Below are 18945 nucleotides of genomic sequence, written 5' to 3'. Positions count from 1 at the left end.
ACTAGACCTTGTATTGGTGAATGAACCTGGCTGGGAGATGAAAGTTACCGTGTGGGAGCAATTTGGGAACAGTGATCATAATTGTCTCCCTTCGATAATAAAGATGTTATTAGACTTGAAAGGGTTCAGAAGAGATTTACAAGAATGTTGCCAGGGTTATAGGGTTTGAGTTATAGGGAGAGGCTGGGGCTATTTTCCTTGGAGTGTCAGAAGGCTGAAAGGTGACCTTATAGATGTTCAAGAACAGTTTCTTCCCTGGCATTATTAGACTGCTGAATGGACTGTCTAACCTCAAATGGTGATCTTGCTTCTGTGCAGTGTAACCTTGTATGCCTCATTGTGTCTAAGCTCTCTGTGATTGGCCTGTTCTGCTTACAGAACAAAGCTTTTCACTGTACTTGTGCACGTGTGACTACAATAAATCAAACCAGATCAAATCAATATAAAATCATGCGGGGCATGAATAGGGTGAGTAGCCAAGGTCTTTTTTCAGAATAGGGGAGTCCAAAACTAATCGACATGGGTTTAAGATGAGAGGGGAAAGACATAAAAGGGACCTGAGGGGCAACTTTTTCACACAGAGTGTGGTGTGTGTATGGAATGAGCTGCCGGAGGAAGTGGTGGAGGCTGGTACAGTTACAGCATTTAAAAGGCATCTGAATGGCTATGAATAGGAAGGGTTTAGAGGGATATGGGCCAAATGCTGGCAAATGGTACCAGATCAGTTTAGGATATCAGGTTGGTGCAGACAAGTTGGACTGAGGGGTCTGTTTCTATTCTGTGCAGATCTATGTCTCTATAAATCCTTAAGTTTTAAGATAGTTATGGATAAGGACAAGGCTGGACCTTGAATGAAAGTGCTAAATTGGGTGAAGGCTAATTACAACAGTATTCGGTGGGAACTGGAGAAATTAGATTGGAGTCAGCTGTTTGAGGGTAAATCCACATCTGACATGTGGGAGCCTTTCAAAGGCAGGTTCACAGTGTGCTCGTATCAGGATGAAAGATGAGAATGGCAAGATTCAGGAGCCCTGGATGATAAGAGATATTGAAAGTTTAGTCACAAAGGGAAAAAAAAAGCAATTATAATCTTAGGAAACTGAAATCAGAAGATCAAGAAAGAACTCAAACAAGTAATTAAAAGGTCTAAAAGGGGGATTGATGCCCCTTGGCGAGTTGGATTAAGGAGAATCCCAAGGCATTTTAGAGGTATATTAGGAGCAAGAGGGTAACTGGGGATTGGGAAGGTCCACTCCAGGACAGAGGAGGGAATTTATGTGGAGCCAGAGGAAGTGGGTAGGGTCCTTAATGAGTGCCTCACATTGGTATTCATCCAGGAGAAGGACATGGATGGAGGCAAGATTAGGGAGGGCTGCAGAAATATTCTGGGCCATATTGATATTAAGGAGGAGGAAATGTTGGGTGTTTCGAAAAACAATCAGGTAGCTAAGATTTCCGAAGAAGGGTACTGACCTGAAAAGTCAGCTTTCCTGCTCCTCTGATGCTGCCTGGCCTGGTGTGTTCCTCCAGCTCCTCACTGTGTTATCTAAGGTACCTATGTTCCCAGGTCCCGATGGGATCTAACCCAGGATACTGAAGGACACAAGGATGGAGATTGCTACGGCCTTGACAGGGATCTTTGTATCCTGTTTCGCCACTGGTGTGGTCCCAGAAGATTGGAGAATACTCAATGTTGTTCCTTTGTTTAAGAAGGGCAACAGAAATAATCCAGGTAACTATATGCTGATGTGCCTTACATCAGTGGTAGGGAAATTATTGGAAAAGATTCTTAAGGACAGGAGTTACCCACATTTGGAAAAGAATGGACTTCTTAAGGACAGTCAGCATGGTGTTATGTGGGGGAGGTCTTGACTACCAAATTTCATTGAGTTTGACGAAATGATGAATGTGATTGATTAGTGTACGGTAGTGGATGTTGTCTACATGGACTTTACTAAAGTATTTGACAAGGTCCCTCAGGGTCGGTTGATCCAGAAGATTGAATCACGTGGGATCCACAGTGAGTTGGTAAATTAGTTACAAAATTGGCTTGGTCACAGCAGACAGAGGGTAGTTGTGGAGGGGTAACTTTCTGACTGTATGGTTGTGACCAGTGGTGTCCCACTAGGATCAGTGCTGGGACCTCTGTTCTTCATAATGAGTACAAATGTTTTGGATGAATATATGGGTGGCCTGATTAGTAGGTTTTGTAGTTGACACAAAAATTGGTGAAGTTGTGGAAGTTGCCTGAATTGGAGTGTGTTAGCCAATAAGGAGACAGTGTACAAATTTGGCTGAGGGGTGACCTGAATAAAGTATGGTAAAACAATGAGAGGCATGAGTAGGGTTGATAGTCAAATCATTTTTTACCAGAGTGGAAATATCAAATATTAGGGGATAACAAGGTGTAGAGCTGGATGAACACAGCAGGTCAGGCAGCATCAGAGAAGCAAGAAAGCTGACGTTTCGGACCTAGACCCTCCTTCAGAAAGACCCTTTTGAAGAAGGGTCTAGGCCTGAAATGTTAGCTTTCCTGCTCTTCTGATGCTGTCTGACCTGGTGTGTTCATCCAGCTCTACACCTTGTTATTTCAGATTCTCCAGCATCCACAGTTCCTACTATCTCTCAAATATTAGGGGACATAGTTTTAAAATGAGAAAGGGGAACTTTAAAGAAGATATGCGAGGAAAGTAATTTTACACAGAGCGTGGTAGGTGCCCTGGACACACTGCCGGGGGTTGATAGAATCAGGTAGAATAATGACATTTAAGAGGCATTTAGACAGACCCGTGAAGAGGCAGAAAATAGAGGGATGTGAACCATGTGCAGGCAGATGGGGTCAGAGATAATGGGAACTGCAGATGCTGGAGCATCTGAGATAATAAAATGTGAGGCTGGATGAACACAGCAGGCCAAGCAGCATCTCAGGAGCACAAAAGCTGAGGCTTCGGGCCTAGACCTTTCATCAGAAAAGGTGGGGGGGAGAGGGTTCTGAAATAAATAGGGAGAGAGGGGGAGGCGGATTGAAGATGGATAGAGGAGAAGATAGGTGGAGAGGAGACAGACAAGTTAAAGAGGCAGGGGTGGAGCCAGTAGAGGTGAGTATAGGTGGGGAGGTAGGGAGGAGATAGGTCAGTCTGGGGAGGATGGACAGGTCAAGGAGGTGGGATGAGGTTAGTAGGTAGGAGATATGGTCACGGTTGGGGCCAAATTGGGAAGGCTTGAATGTGGACTGTAGTCCATTGGGGATGATTGGGTTCTGTAGACAGGTCCAGGGATGCCTAACCTGAAGAAGTTACCCTCCCCGCTCCGGACAAACCTCAAGGGATCTCTCTCCCACTGCAACTAAACTGCTCGACCATGCCCTGAAGCAAACCAGGTACGACAGGCACATCACCTTCCTCAGCACGAGAAAACTTCTTGATTGAAAGCATGGGACGGGTTTCTGCACTTAACAAGAAATGAGGAGACGTTAAATGAAAAATAAAGAACGATGGATGCTCAAATCTGAAACAAAAACAGAGAATGCTGGAGAAACACAGCAGGTCTGGCAGCATCTGGCAGAGAGAAAAACAGAGTTAATGTTTCTGGTGCTGTGACCCTTCTATAGAACAGCAAATTTAGTTTTTCTTGAAGAAATGAGGAGTGGTTTGAGTAGATTGAGTCAGTTTTCAATGGAATACAAAAGAATGCAAGGTGATCTTATTGAACCGTACAAATTTTTGGGACTCTTGACAGGGTAGATGTGGAGAAGTTGTTTCCGCATCTGGCAGAATTTAAGACCAGAGGGACGTAGTCTCAGAAAAGGGGTTGCACATTTAAGAGAGAACAGACTCAATGGACCGAATAGCCGATTTCTGACCACGTCTTATGGTCCGATGATAAGGTTATTTATTACAGCTCCTTAGATTCTAGCAAGTGGTAAATAACTAAACTGAATTTCGTGAACTCTATAAATCAAAACTTTAATCCCTTTATAAACACAGCCCTCCCCTCACACATAAACACAAACTGGAATAAAGAAAAGTGCGTGGCCAGGGAGAAAGCGATGGGATAAACAACCATATAGTCTTTGTTCTCAAGATCTGTGGTGTTGGTTTAGGCTTATCTGCAGGTTTCTCTTTGACCTTGCTTTCTCTGAATGCCTCCATTGGTTTGTAAGAGGCACATTGTGCCTGGTTCGCTTACAAAAAGGCCTCTGGCCTACCCAATTAAATGTCACAGCTTGCAGCTTCTTCTGAGGGAAAAATAAGCTCGTTTTCTTCAAGTTTGAAGTGGCTGACTGCAGAGAACCATATGTGAGAGAAAGAGAGAGAGAGAGCTTTTGCAGTAAACCTGCTCTAGCTCCTCGCTCTGTCTTATTCCGATTGGTTACCTGATAACCAATCACATGCTTGTTGGCGGGAAGAGGACCTTTGTCATTGAAACAAAAACAGAAATTGTTAGAGAAATTCAGCAGGTCTGGCAGCATCTGTGGAGAGAGAAAAATAATTAATGTTTCAGTCCAATAAAGTCACTGGACTTGAATCCATACCAAACAGTTTCACTTGTAAAACTGCAATGTACAGTTATGCAAACTGGGTTCATCAAATTCCTCACTTTCAAAACACACAGCTACAGGTTGCAAAACATTTCTTTCACATCTCTGATCTCAGCCCTGAAAGGTGGAGAAGTTGAAAAAGATACGGTCTCTACACCTCTCAGAATCCGGGCCCGTTTATCTCAATTGAACAGCTTCACGTGCCAGATACAAACTTGTGATCTGTTGCTATTACCAGCTCCAAGTCAGGTAAAGGCCCAGTTACTGGACCTGGAACTCTCCATCAGAGGGACTGCTGAGTTTCAAGAAAGTGACTTATTCCTGCCTTCATAAAGGCAGTTGGAGGTACATGCTGTATCCTTATCCTTTCAAAAAGAATGGAGGAACGGGGTTACAGGTACAGGTCTCTCCCCTAGAGATAGGGTATGGTGCAGAATTCCCCCTTACCAACCCTCCTGTTCCACCATCCCAACCAGTTAGGTAGATAGACGGGAACATCTTCTACTCCCCATCCCTCTCTGTCTTCCGCACGGACCATTCCCTTCGCCACTCCTTAGTTCACGCACATTCCCCACCAACCACTCCAACCTGCCCGGTAACTTCCCCTGTAACTGTAAAAGATATAACACCACCTACACACTGCCCCCCTCACCTCCATCCAGGACCCTGAACAGCCCTTCCAGGTGAGACATACACCTGCATCTCCTCAAACTTGGTCTACTGCATCTGGTGCTCCCGATGTGGGCTTCTGTACATCAGTGAAACTAAATGTAGACTAGGTAACCGTTTCGCCAAACATCTCCACCTGGCCCATTACAGTCATTTCAACTTCCTGCCCCCACTCCCCCTCTGACACATCTGTCCTCAGCCCCCTCCAGTGTCGCAGCGATTCAGAACGCAAATTTAAAGAAAGCACTTTATCTCCCACCTGGGCACCCCACAGCCCGGAGGACTCAACATTGAATTCTCCAATTTCAAATAACCTTTTCACACTTCCCTGGCTCCCCTTCCAGCCCCCACCTCCTCCCTTCCATTCCACTTTCTGACCACCTTCTCACCCACCCTTCCAGCCACCAACCAGGTTCCCTTCGACCAACCAGCTCATATCTACCACCAGTGTCCCCATATCACGTCCGCTCCACCTCTGTGCTTGACCCCCCCCCCCCGCATTTATGTGCAGCTTCCCCTACCACCACGTTCAGCCCTGAAGAAGGGTAATACCCAAAACATTGACTTCTCCTCTCCTTCAGATGCTGCTTGGCTTGCTGTGTTCTTCCAGGCTCCTGTTATCTAAGGTAGATAGACAACATAGAACGTAGAACAATACAGCACAGAACAGGCCCTTCGGCCCTCGATGTTGCGCCGACCTGTGAACTAATCTAAGCCCATCCCCCTACACTATCCCATCATCATCCATATGCTTATCTAAGGACTGTTTAAACGCCACTGATGTGGCTGAGTTAACTACATTGGCAGGCAGGGTGTTCCACGCCCTTACCACTCTCTGAGTAAAAAACCTGCCTCTGACATCTGTCTTAAATCTATCACCCCTCAATTTGCAGCTATGCCCCTCGTACAAGTTGAAGTCATCATCCTAGGAAAAAGACTCTCACTGTCCACCCTATCTAATCCTCTGATCATCTTGTATGTCTCTATTAAATCCCCTCTTAGCCTCCTTCTCTCCAATGAGAACAGACCCAAGTCCCTCAGCCTTTCTTCATAGGGCCTGCGCTCCAGACCAGGCAACATCCTGGTAAATCTTCTCTGCACCTTTTCCAATGCTTCCATATCCTTCCTGTAATGGGGCGACCAGAACTGCATGCAATATTCCAAATGAGGCTGCACTAGCATTTTGTACAGTTGCGGCATGACATCATGGCTCCGGAACTCGATCCCTCTACCAGTAAAACCTAACACACCGTAAGCCTTCTTAACAGCACTATCAACCTGGGTGGCAACTTTCCGGGATCTATGTACATGGACACCAAGATCCCGCTGCACATCCACACCACCAAAAATCTTTCCATTGACCCAGTATTCTACCTTCCTATTATTCTTCCCAAAGTGAATCACCTCACATTTATCCGTATTAAACTCCATTTTCCACCTTTTGACACAATTCTGCAGTTTATCCAAGTTTCCCTGCAACCTGCAACATTCTTCCACACTGTCCACCACTCGACCGACTTTAGTGTCATCTGCAAACTTACTAACCCATCCACAAATGCCTACGTCCAAGTCATTTATAAAAATGACAAACAGCAGTGGTCCCAAAACAGATCCTTGAGGCACACCATTAGTGACCTGACTCCAGGCTGAGTATTTTCCATCAACCACCACTCATTACTTTCTTACAGAAAGCCAGTTTCTAATCCAAACTGCTAAATCTCCCTCAATCCCATGCCTCCGCATTTTCCCCAATAGCCTACCATGTGGAACCTGATCAAAGGCTTTACTGAAGTCCATGTACACCACGTCAACTGCCCTTCCCTCATCCACATGCTTGGTCACCTTCTCAAAAAACTCAGTGAGGTTTGTGAGACATGACCTGCCCTTGACAAATCCATGTCAACTATCTCCAATCAAATTGTTGCTTACTAGATGATTATAAATCCTATCTCTTATAATCCTCTCCAGAACGTTTCCTACAACAGACGTAAGGCTCACTGGTCTGTAATTACTTGGGTCATCCCTACTGCCCTTCTTGAACACGGGCACAACATTTGCAATCCTCCAGTCCTCTGGTACTAAACCTGTAGACAATGAGGACTCAAAGATCAAGGCCAAAGGCTCCGCTACCTCCTCCCTAGCTTCCCAGACAATCCTCGGAAAAATCCCATATGGCCCAGGGGATTTATCTACCTTCACGCCTTCTAGAATTGATAACACCTCCTCCTTACTAACCTTAATCCTAGCCCGTAACTCAGTTGTCTCCTCTACAATATTCTCTTTTTCCTGAGTGAAAACAGATGGGAAATATTAGTTTAGCACCTCTCCAATCTCCACAGGGTCCACACACAACTTCCCACTTCTGTCTTTGACTGGCCCTATTCCTACCCTAGTCATCCTCCTATTCCTCACATACCTATAGAAAGCTTTAGGGTTCTCCTTTATTCTACCTGCTAATGACTGCTCATGTCCCCTCCTTACTCTTCTTAACTCTCTCTTTAAATCCTTCCTAGCTAATCTGTAACTCTCCATCGCCTCATCTGAACCATCTCGTCTCGTTGTCACATAAGCCTCCCTCTTCCGCTTAACAAGAGATACAATTTCTTTAGTAAACCACGGTTCCCTTACCTTATCACTTCCTCCCTGCCTGACAGGGACATGCCTATCAAGGACACGCAATATCTGTTCCTTAAACCAGCTCCACATTTCGATTGTCCCCAGCCCCTGCATTTTGCTAACCCATTCTATGCCACCTAAGCCTTGCCTAATTGCATTATGATTGCCCTTCCCCCATCTATAACTCTTGCCCTCTGACATGTTCCTGTCCCTTTCCATCGCTAAACTAAACATAACCGAATTATGGTCACTCTCTCCAAAGTGCTCACCTACCACTAAATCAAACACCTGGCCTGGTTCATTACCAAGTACCAGATCCAGTGTGGCCTCCCCTCTTGTCGGCCCTTCGGCATACTGTGTCAGGAAACCCTCCTGCACACGTTGGACAAAAACTGATCCGACGTACTAGAGTTATAGCATTTCCAGTCAATGTTGGAGAAGTTAAAGTCTCCCATAATGACCACCTTGTTCTTTTCAATCCTGCCCAGAATCGTTTTGCCAATCCTCTCCTCCACATCCTTGGAACTTTGTGGAGGCCTATAAAAAACTCCCAGCAGTGACCTCTCCTCTCCTGTTTCTGACCTCAGCCCATAACACCTCAGTAGACGAGTCCTCATCAAAAGTTCTTTCAGCCACCGTTATACTGTCCTTGACTAACAAAGCCACACCTCCCCCTCTTTTACCACCTTACCTGTTCTCACTGAAACATCTAAATCCCGGAACCTGCAACATCTATTCCTGTCCCTGCTCTATCCATGTCTCCGAAATGGCCACAACATCGAAGTCCCAGGTACTAACCCATGCTGCAAGTTCACCCACCTTATTCCGGACGCTCCTGGCATTGAAGTAGACACACTTCAACTCAGCTTGCTGTCAGCCAGAACACTCCTGTGACAGTGAGGTCCTGACCATGTCCTCCCTACGCTCATCCTCCTGTGTACTAGGACTACACCTCAGTTTCCCATCCCCCTTCTGAGCTAGTTTAAATCCACTCGAATGGCACTAGCAAATTTCCCACCCAGGATATTCGTGCCCCTCTGGTTCAAGTGGAGACCGTCCTGTTTGTAGAGGTCCCACCTTCCCCAGAATGAGCCCCAATTGTCCATGTACCTGAAGCCCTCCCTCCTGCACCATCCCTGCAGCCACGTGTTCAGCTGAAATCTCTCCCTGTTCTTTGCCTCGCTATCACGTGGTACGGGTGACAAACCAGAGATGACCACTCTGTTTATTCTAGCTCTCGGCTTCCACCCTAGCTCCCTGAAATCCTGCCTGACATCCCTATCCATCTTTCTACCTATGTCGTTGGTGCCTATGTAGACCACGACTTGGGGCTGGTCACCCTCTCCCTTCAGGACCCCAAAGACACGATCCAAGATATCACGGACCCTGGCACCTGGGAGGCAACACACCAACCGTGAGTCTCTTTTGTTCCTGGCAAACCTTCTATCAGTTCCTCTAACTATTGAGTCCTCAATGACTATCACTCTCTTCCTATCCCCCCTTCCCTCCTGTGCAAGAGGGACAGACTCTGTGCCAGAGACCTGCACCCTACTGCATGCCCCTGGTAATTCGTCCTACAACCCTCCTAACAGTAAACCAAGGCTCGTCCTGCCCCATATAACAAGCTGCTAAGGCTGTCTTATTCATTCACTCGTGGGATGTGAGCCCAGAATTTATTGCCCCATCCCTCGTTGCCCTCGAGAAGGTGGGGAGCTGCCTTCTTGAACCGCTGCAGGCCTCTTGCTGTGGGGTGACCCACAATGCCCTGAGGGAGGGAATTCTAGAATATTGACTCAGTGACAACGAAGGAACGATGATATATTTCCAAATCAGGATGGTGAGGACCTCGGAGGGGAACTTGCAGGGGCTGGTGTTCCTGTGTATCAGCTGCTCTTGTCCTGCTAGATGGAACTGGTTATGGGTTTGGAAGGTGCTGTCTGAGGATCTTTGGTGAATTTCTGCAGTGCATCTTGTAGATAGTACACACTGCTGCGACTGAGTGTCGGTGGTGCAGGGACTGGGATGTTTGTGGATGTGGTGCCAAATCAAGCGGCTGCTTTGTCCTGGATGGTATCAAGCTTCTTGAGTGTTGTTGGGGCTGCACCCATCCAGGCAAGTGGGGAGTATCCCATCACACTCCTGCCTTGTGCCTTGTAGATGGTGGAACAGGCTATGGGGAGTCAGGAGGTGAGTTACTCACCGCAGTTACTCCTAACCTCTCATTTGCTGTTGTAGCCACTGTGTTAATGTGGTGAGTCCAGTTTCTGAGCCACTCGAAGATGTTGATAGTGGGGGATTCAGTGACGGTAACACCGTTGAATGTCAGTGTAATATTAATGAAGATCAAGGGGGTTAGATTCTCTCTTATTGGAGGTACTCACTGCCCAGCCTTTGCTGGTAGGGATGACAGGAAGTTTTGGAAGAGAAGTGGAGGATGCGGGAAAGGAGCCAGAGAGGGGTGTGTAGGGGTAAAGAGAGGTTGACAAGGTGGAGGATAGACAGAGGGGTGGGGGGACAGAGAGAGAAGGAGAGAAAGAGAAAGGGGATGATGAGTCAGAGAGAGGGAACCAGGAGAGGAAAGGAGTCGGAGAGGAGGGGCAGGAGATCAGGAAGGGAGTCACAGACAGAAAGGAGAAATACAGAGGCAGAGGGATCGGTAAAGACTGGGAGGGTACAGAGAAGATGTCAGGGGAAAGAAGGAAGGTGGATAGGGCTGGTGGAGTAAGTGGGTCGAGAGAGAGACATCAGGGGAGATCAAACAGAACAGGGTACAGAGGAGTCAGGGAGGGCAAACTAAAGGAAGGAGACAGGGAGACAGGATAAAGAAAACTAGGAGAAGGGGGCCACAGATAGAGAGCAAGAGAAGTCAGGGAGGGCAGGCTAAAGACGCGGGAGTGGAAAAGTAGGCAGAAGGGTCTGAGATGGATGGAGTGAGGACTGTGTATTCTCCTCTGAGGTAGAGCCCATCATTGTTCTGGCATCAGGAGGGGCCTACCCTCCTCCATTTCATCAATTTGTTACATTCACTGATGTAAAACCATTTGCTTCCTCCACACCCCATGACAGGCCAAAGGTCACGATACCTTGCGCCATGTGTTGGCATGCTTCGGAGGGGCTGGGGGCCAGCATGCCTGTGCTATTGCCCGGTCCTTGGGCATGAAAACCGTCTTCATCCACAAGTAGGTGCAGGTTTACTGAGATGTCACTTTCCTCCTCACTTATCAGTGCTACATTGAACAGATTCTCTGTGTGTTTGCTGTAATTCTCTCCAGCTTTCTTGTTCCTCTATCCCACTCTCTCTGTCTTTTTCCATCAATCACTGAGACTCCTTGACCCACTCAGTCTGTCTTTCGATCACTCCCTTTCTCTCTATTGTTGTCTCTTTCGTACTGTCTCCACCTGGTCTGTCCCTGTCTTGCCTATCTGTCTGTGTTTGTCTCTGTCTATTTCTTTCTCTTTCTGGCCTCACTGTCTGTCTCTCTCTGTCTCAGGTATAGCAGTATCCTGTCAGCCTATGGAATGGCATTGGCGGACGTGGTACATGAAGCCCAGGAACCTTGCAGTGCAGTGTATGAAGCAGCCTCATATTCCTTCCTGGATGAGAGGATAGACATACTGGAGGAACAGTGTGTGGCTACACTCTGTGCTCAGGGATTTCGCAGGTACGTATCGAGTATGTGAGTTCCACCAGCCAAATCGAAACCCCAATTAAGATATCACCTTGTGTGGTTCAGTGTCACATTTACTTTGCTCAATTTTTATTATCCCAAGGGTGTTGTATCAATTCAAATCCATGCTTCTTTTATCATTGTTGCATTCAAGTGATCAGGAGTCAGGTGGATTCCGAGGAGATGGTAGACATGGCTATTCTGTGAAAATATTTTTCATTTTATTCATCGTTAAATTTCTGACTGTCAACAGCCTTTAGATTTTTAAGTTGCTGTTTGTCACAGACCTAAGTAAAGCCAGTCTCTCTTGCTCTCTCTCTCTGTCTCTCTCACTCTCTGTCTCTCTTGCTCTCTCTCTCTGTCTCTCTCTCTGCCTCTCTCTCTCTCTCTCTCTGTCTCTCTCTCTCTCTCTCTCTCTCTCTCTCTCTCTCTCCTCTCCCTCTCTCTCGGGAAGGAAACTGCCATCTTTACCTGGTCTGGCCTATATGTGACCCCAAACCCACAGCAATGTGGTTGACTCTCAACTCAGTTATTGATCGGCAATAAATACTAGCCTAGCCAGAGATGCCCTCATCCTGTAAATGAATAAAAGGTGATCTCTCTCACCAGCTGTGTGTGAATTAAAACCCTTAATGACTCTGAAAAGAAGAACTTCTAACTCAGGTAAAGACCTAGGTCCACCTGACCAGTTACCAATGATGGGTTCTCGGTTAAAAACTGCGGATGCTGCAATTCGGAAACAAAAACAGAAGTTGCCGGAAAAGCTGAGCTGGTCTGGCAGGATCTATGAAGGGGAAATCAGAGTGAACATCCAGTGACTCTTCCTTAGAACTTCGTCAGCGGCTGCAAGACCTGCTCAGCTTTTCCAGCAACTTCTGTTTTTGTACATAGATCCTCTATCGCTGTCCTCTCCACCTATCTTCTTTTCTCTCCATCTCCGGTCCGCCTCCCCCTTTCTCACTATTTATTCCAGAACCCTCTCCCCCTCCCCCTTTTCTGATGAAGGGCCGAGGCCCGAAATGTCAGCTTTTGTGCTCCTGAGATGCTGCTGGGCCTGCTGTGTTCATCCAGCTTCACACTTTATTATCTTGGATTCTCTAGCATCTGCAGTTCCTGTTATCCCTGATCCCAGTTCAATTCCTGAAGAGCGACAACCCCAGGACGTTGATTGTGGGGAATTTAGTGATGGTAATGCCCATGACTAGCAAGACGGAACAATTAGTCACTGTCCGTCACTTGAGTGGCACAAATCAGTCCTGAGGCGGCATGGCACTGTCAGAGGGTCAGTGCTGAGGGAGTGGGCACTGTTGGAGGGTCAGTGCTGAGGGAGTGGGCACTGTTGGAGGGTCAGTGCTGAGGGAGTGGGCACTGTCAGAGGGTCAGTACTGAAGGAGTGGGCCCTGTCGGAGGGTCAGTGCTGAGGGAGTGGGCACTGTCGGAGGGTCAGTGCTGAGAGAGCGCCGCACTGTCGGAGGGTCAGTGCTGAGGGAGTGGGCACTGTCGGAGGGTCAGTACTGAGGGAGTGGGCACTGTTGGAGGGTCAGTGTTGAGAGAGCGGGCACAGTCGGAGGGTCAGTGCTGAGGGAGCTGGCACTGTCGGAGGGTCAGTGCTGAGGGAGCGCCGCACTGTCGAAGGGTCAGTGCTGATGGAGCTGGCACTGTCGGAGGGTCAGTGCTGAGGGAGCGCTGCACTGTCGGAGGGTCAGTGCTGAGGGAGCGGGCATGTCAGAGGGCCATTGCTGAGAGAATGCCGCACTGTCGGAGGGTCAGTACTGACGGAACGCGGTGCTGTGGGAGGGTCAGTGCTGAGGGAGAGGGCACTGTTGGAGGGTCAGTGCTGAGGGAGCACCACACTATCGAAGGGTTAGTGCTCAGGGAGTGCTGCACTGTCGGAGGGTCAGTGCTGAGGGAGCGCCGCACTGTCGGAGGGTCAGTGTTGATGGAGCGCTGCACTGTCGGAGGGTCAGTGCTGAGGGAGTGCCGCACTGTCGGAGGGTCAGTGCTGAGGGAGCGCTACACTGTCGGAGGGTCAGTGCTGAGGGAGCCCCGCACTGTCGAAGGGTCAGTGCTATGGAAACGCTGCACTGTCGGAGGGTCAGTGCTGAAGGAGTGGGCACTGTCGGAGGCTCAGTGCTGAGGGACTGGACACTGTCGGAGGGTCAGTGCTGAGGGTGTGGGCACTGTCGGAGAGTCAGTGCTGAGGGAGTGGACACTGTCAGAGGGTCAGTGCTGAGGGAGTGGGCACTGTTGGAGGGTCAGTACTGAGGGAGTGGGCACTGTGGGAGGGTCAGTGTTGAGAGAGCGGGCACGGTCGGAGGGTCAGTGCTGAGGGAGCGGGCACTGTCGGAGGGTCAGTGCTGAGGGAGCGCCGCACTGTCGGAGGGTCAGTGCTGATGGAGCAGGCACGGTCGGAGGGTCAGTGCTGAGGGACTGGACACTGTCGGAGGGTCAGTGCTGAGGGTGTGGGCACTGTCGGAGAGTCAGTGCTGAGGGAGTGGACACTGTCAGAGGGTCAGTGCTGAGGGAGTGGGCACTGTTGGAGGGTCAGTACTGAGGGAGTGGGCACTGTGGGAGGGTCAGTGTTGAGAGAGCGGGCACGGTCGGAGGGTCAGTGCTGAGGGAGCGGACACTGTCGGAGGGTCAGTGCTGAGGGAGCGCCGCACTGTCGGAGGGTCAGTGCTGATTCTGCAGGCACGGTCGGAGGGTCAGTGCTGAGGGAGCGCTGCACTGTCGGAGGGTCAGTGCTGAGGGAGTGGGCATGTCAGAGGGCCAGTGCTGAGAGAACGCCGCACTGTCGGAGGGTCAGTACTGACAGAGCGCGGTGCTGTGGGAGGGTCAGTGCCGAGGGAGTGGGCACAGTCGGAGGGTCAGTACTGAGGGAGTGGACACTGTCGGAGGGTCAATGCTGAGTGACCGCTGCACTGTCGGAGGGTCAGTGCTGAGCGAGTGGGCACTGTCGGAGGGTCAGTGCTGAGGGAGTGTGCACTGTTGGAGGGTCAGTGCTGAGCGAATGGACACGATCGGAGGGTCAGTGCTGAGGGAGCGGGCTCTGTCAGAGGGTCAGTGCTGAGGGAGCACCGCACTGTCGGAGGGTCAGCGCTGATGGAGCAGGCACGGTCGGAGGGCCAGTGCTGAGGGAGTGGGCACTGTCGAAGGGTCAGTGCTGAGGGACTGGACACTATCGGAGGGTCAGTGCTGAGGGAGTGGGCACTGTCGGAGGGTCAGTGCTGAGGGAGCGCTGCACTGTCGGAGGGTCAGTGCTGAGGGAGTGGGCACTGTCGGAGGCTCAGAGTTGAGGGAGTGGGCACTGTCGGAGGGTCAGTGCTGAGGGACTGGACACTGTCAGAGGGTCAGGGTTGAGGGAGCGGGCACTGTCGGAGGGTCAGTGCTGAGAGAGCGGGCACAGTCGGAGGGTCAGTGCTGAGAGAGCGGGCACTGTCGGAGGGTCAGGGTTGAGGGAGCTCCGCACTGTCGGAGGGTCAGTGCTGAGGGAGCGCTACACTGTCGGAGGGTCAGTGCTGAGGGAGCCCCGCACTGTCGAAGGGTCAGTGCTATGGAAACGCTGCACTGTCGGAGGGTCAGTGCTGAAGGAGTGGGCACTGTCGGAGGCTCAGTGCTGAGGGACTGGACACTGTCGGAGGGTCAGTGCTGAGGGTGTGGGCACTGTCGGAGAGTCAGTGCTGAGGGAGTGGACACTGTCAGAGGGTCAGTGCTGAGGGAGTGGGCACTGTTGGAGGGTCAGTACTGAGGGAGTGGGCACTGTGGGAGGGTCAGTGTTGAGAGAGCGGGCACGGTCGGAGGGTCAGTGCTGAGGGAGCGGGCACTGTCGGAGGGTCAGTGCTGAGGGAGCGCCACACTGTCGGAGGGTCAGTGCTGATGGAGCAGGCACGGTCGGAGGGTCAGTGCTGAGGGACTGGACACTGTCGGAGGGTCAGTGCTGAGGGTGTGGGCACTGTCGGAGAGTCAGTGCTGAGGGAGTGGACACTGTCAGAGGGTCAGTGCTGAGGGAGTGGGCACTGTTGGAGGGTCAGTACTGAGGGAAGTGGGCACTGTGGGAGGGTCAGTGTTGAGAGAGCGGGCACGGTCGGAGGGTCAGTGCTGAGGGAGCGCCGCACTGTCGGAGGGTCAGTGCTGATTCTGCAGGCACGGTCGGAGGGTCAGTGCTGAGGGAGCGCTGCACTGTCGGAGGGTCAGTGCTGAGGGAGTGGGCATGTCAGAGGGCCAGTGCTGAGAGAACGCCGCACTGTCGGAGGGTCAGTACTGACAGAGCGCGGTGCTGTGGGAGGGTCAGTGCCGAGGGAGTGGGCACAGTCGGAGGGTCAGTACTGAGGGAGTGGACACTGTCGGAGGGTCAATGCTGAGTGACCGCTGCACTGTCGGAGGGTCAGTGCTGAGCGAGTGGGCACTGTCGGAGGGTCAGTGCTGAGGGAGTGTGCACTGTTGGAGGGTCAGTGCTGAGCGAATGGACACGATCGGAGGGTCAGTGCTGAGGGAGCGGGCTCTGTCAGAGGGTCAGTGCTGAGGGAGCACCGCACTGTCGGAGGGTCAGTGCTGATGGAGCAGGCACGGTCGGAGGGCCAGTGCTGAGGGAGTGGGCACTGTCGAAGGGTCAGTGCTGAGGGACTGGACACTATCGGAGGGTCAGTGCTGAGGGAGTGGGCACTGTCGGAGGGTCAGTGCTGAGGGAGCACTGCACTGTCGGAGGGTCAGTGCTGAGGGAGTGGGCACTGTCGGAGGCTCAGAGTTGAGGGAGTGGGCACTGTCGGAGGGTCAGTGCTGAGGGACTGGACACTGTCAGAGGGTCAGGGTTGAGGGAGCGGGCACTGTCGGAGGGTCAGTGCTGAGAGAGCGGGCACAGTCGGAGGGTCAGTGCTGAGAGAGCGGGCACTGTCGGAGGGTCAGGGTTGAGGGAGCTCCGCACTGTCGGAGGGTCAGGGTTGAGGGAGCCCTGCACTGTCGGAGGGTCAGTGCTGAGGGAGTGCTGCACTGTCGGAGGGTCAGTGCTGAGGGAGCGCCGCACTGTCGGAGGGTCAGTGCTGAGGGAGTGGGCACTGCTGGAGGGTCAGTGCAGAGGGAGCGGGCACTGTCGGAGGGTCAGTGCTGAGGGAGTGGGCATTGCCGGAGGGTCAGTGCAGAGGGAGCGGGCACTGCTGGAGGGTCAGTGCAGAGGGAGCGGGCACTGTCGGAGGGTCAGTGCTGAGGGAGTGGGCACTGCTGGAGGGTCAGTGCAGAGGGAGCGGGCACTGTCGGAGGGTCAGTGCTGAGGGAGTGGGCATTGCCGGAGGGTCAGTGCAGAGGGAGCGGGCACTGCTGGAGGGTCAGTGCAGAGGGAGCGGGCACTGTCGGAGGGTCAGTGCTGAGGGAGTGCTGCAGTATTAGAGATAAAAGTTGAGAACATAAAGTCTGTCAATTACAGATCCATGGAACTTGCTGATTGATGTAAAAATCCACCAGTTCACGAATGTACGGGAGGGAATCCTGTGACCCTTGACACTGTGGGCCTGTTTTCCGACGTGATCTTTCAGTTGTATGATAACAGTGAATCGGGTTGAACACCCTGGGGTCCCTTCGCTTTGCCGTCCTGCCTGTTACTCCATTATTCCAGGAATATTTGGGGAAATGATCATTTGTTTGATTGATTGGCGTGTTTCTGCTATGGTTTTTCAGGTGTCAGATTCACACGGAGGCTTTCCTTCACTTGCGATATGACCGTACCGACTGTGCCCTCATGTGTTCTGGCAGATCACACCCTCCACGCCCCGGCTCTGATTCCTGTCGCCATGGAGACTTCCACACTGCCTTCACCAGCAGGTTAGAAAATTTGACAACTGTCGTGTTTCTAAACCCAGCTACGGGCTGGTAATCATGGGGTTTGGGATTTATTGAGTCTCGTTTCTACATAGCTCGACTAAAGGGTCTGTGTTAGAATGTTTCTGTCTCTGCAATTTCCCCCATTCACACCCTGACATTCCAGATCAAGGACACACCAGGCCAGTGCTCACCTCTCTTGTGTTTCAGGAATGTTCTGGGATGAACATTGGGCTCAAAAGTAGCAAGCCTACTATGTCATGAGTCATCTCAGGCTGTGACCCAACCCCATCCAGCCAGCCAGATTGCTATTGCCCCACAGTTAGTATGCTCTGTGTGACTATTACATAAGCAAGCCCTCTCTTTGACATTTCTTTTACCTGGGATTGGGTTCTGTATCATTCTCCATCCTAATAGCCCTATAATCTACCCCAAGGGGGTCCTAAGAGACTGTAACCCTTTTAACGTTTTGATCCTGGGAGGCTATGGTTGTAATAGTGTTTGTGACCAACCGTGAAAGACTAAGGGGCAAGCTGCCCACTGCTGCTCCTATCTCTTACTGTGCCTTCTGTGACCCTTTAAGGTGTTAAAGCCTAAACCTTCAGGATAGCAGGGACATACATTGAGTGAGTATGAGGGTCTGACTCAAGCAGAGTATGGGGGGTTGCCATTGGATTTGGGACGGGGGCTCAGTGTCAGTGGGTTGGGGGGCTCATGATTGTTAAAAGCCGCTGGACCTGGGGTCATCTGATGAGTTTGAATTTGGGAGAATGACACACGAGCTTATTGAAACAAAAGATTCTGAGGGGTCTTGTTTGAGTCAATGTGGTTTGGGTAGAAGGCGGGAAAGTGGATCTCATTGAATGGATAGGTCAGTTGATTGGGGCTGAAAGGCCTAATTTAAGATTTTTTGGTCCAGCGTGCTGACACTGCCTCCTGTGTTACCAGGTACATGAAAGAGTTTGGCTTTGTAATACCGGACCGGCCGATCATAGTGGATGACATCCGCGTGCGTGGCTGTGCCAAATCTGCTTTCAAAAAGGAACAGAAAATGCAATGCAGTGGAAGAGAGCCTCGCATTGAAACTGTACGTGGGAGTGTCAAGGGTAACAGTTTTAACACTGACTAATCCTGTTCCCTGTTCATTAACTCAGTCACTGACTAACCCTGTTCCTGTTCACTAACCCAGTCACTGAGTAATATAGGATTTTTTCTCTTTATTCTTTAATGGGATGTGTGCCAATCTTTAATTGGCACTGAGGCCTTGCTCAGGCCCTTTCAGAGGACAGTTAAGTATGTAGTGCCTGTTTGAAGTCCAGTTGGCTAGTAGGCACTTTTTCATCTTACATCATTAATCCTACATAGCAACAGCCTCTGAACATCTGACTCGCCCATTGCTGTGGGTCTCCAGGCATATGTACCATGTACAGATGGTAGTTTTCCTTGATTTTGTGGCAATTAATGACATGAGGGACTCTATCTTTAAATTCCTAATTTTATTAAGTAAGTTCACATTCCAGCCCGTTACTGTGGTGGGATTCAAACCCGTGTTCCCAGCACATGAGCCTTGGCGTCTGTTTTCCTGACCCAGTGATGGTTGTGGAACCCACTGGTTACTGAATAACACTGGCCCCAGTTTATCAC

The 18945-nt window shown here is 50.5% G+C and overlaps 1 protein-coding gene across 8 annotated transcripts in view; it reads left to right on the top strand.

Annotated features, from left to right (window-relative positions):
• oplah (5-oxoprolinase, ATP-hydrolysing) overlaps positions 1-18945 on the top strand; it is a 145906-nt gene that overhangs the window by 35816 nt on the left and 91145 nt on the right. For all 8 annotated transcript variants that reach the window (XM_059640718.1, XM_059640705.1, XM_059640724.1 and 5 more), the window contains 4 exons: positions 10892-11004; positions 11317-11487; positions 17161-17304; positions 18250-18388. In XM_059640718.1, the coding sequence (XP_059496701.1) occupies positions 10892-11004; positions 11317-11487; positions 17161-17304; positions 18250-18388 (567 nt within the window). The remainder of the gene's footprint in view (positions 1-10891; positions 11005-11316; positions 11488-17160; positions 17305-18249; positions 18389-18945) is intronic.

The sequence above is a fragment of the Stegostoma tigrinum genome, chromosome 2 (genome assembly GCF_030684315.1).
Source record: "Stegostoma tigrinum isolate sSteTig4 chromosome 2, sSteTig4.hap1, whole genome shotgun sequence".
Classification (NCBI taxonomy): domain Eukaryota; kingdom Metazoa; phylum Chordata; class Chondrichthyes; order Orectolobiformes; family Stegostomatidae; genus Stegostoma; species Stegostoma tigrinum.
Note: the sequence above shows the minus strand (reverse complement) of the source record. Positions and strands in the feature narration are given on the sequence as shown.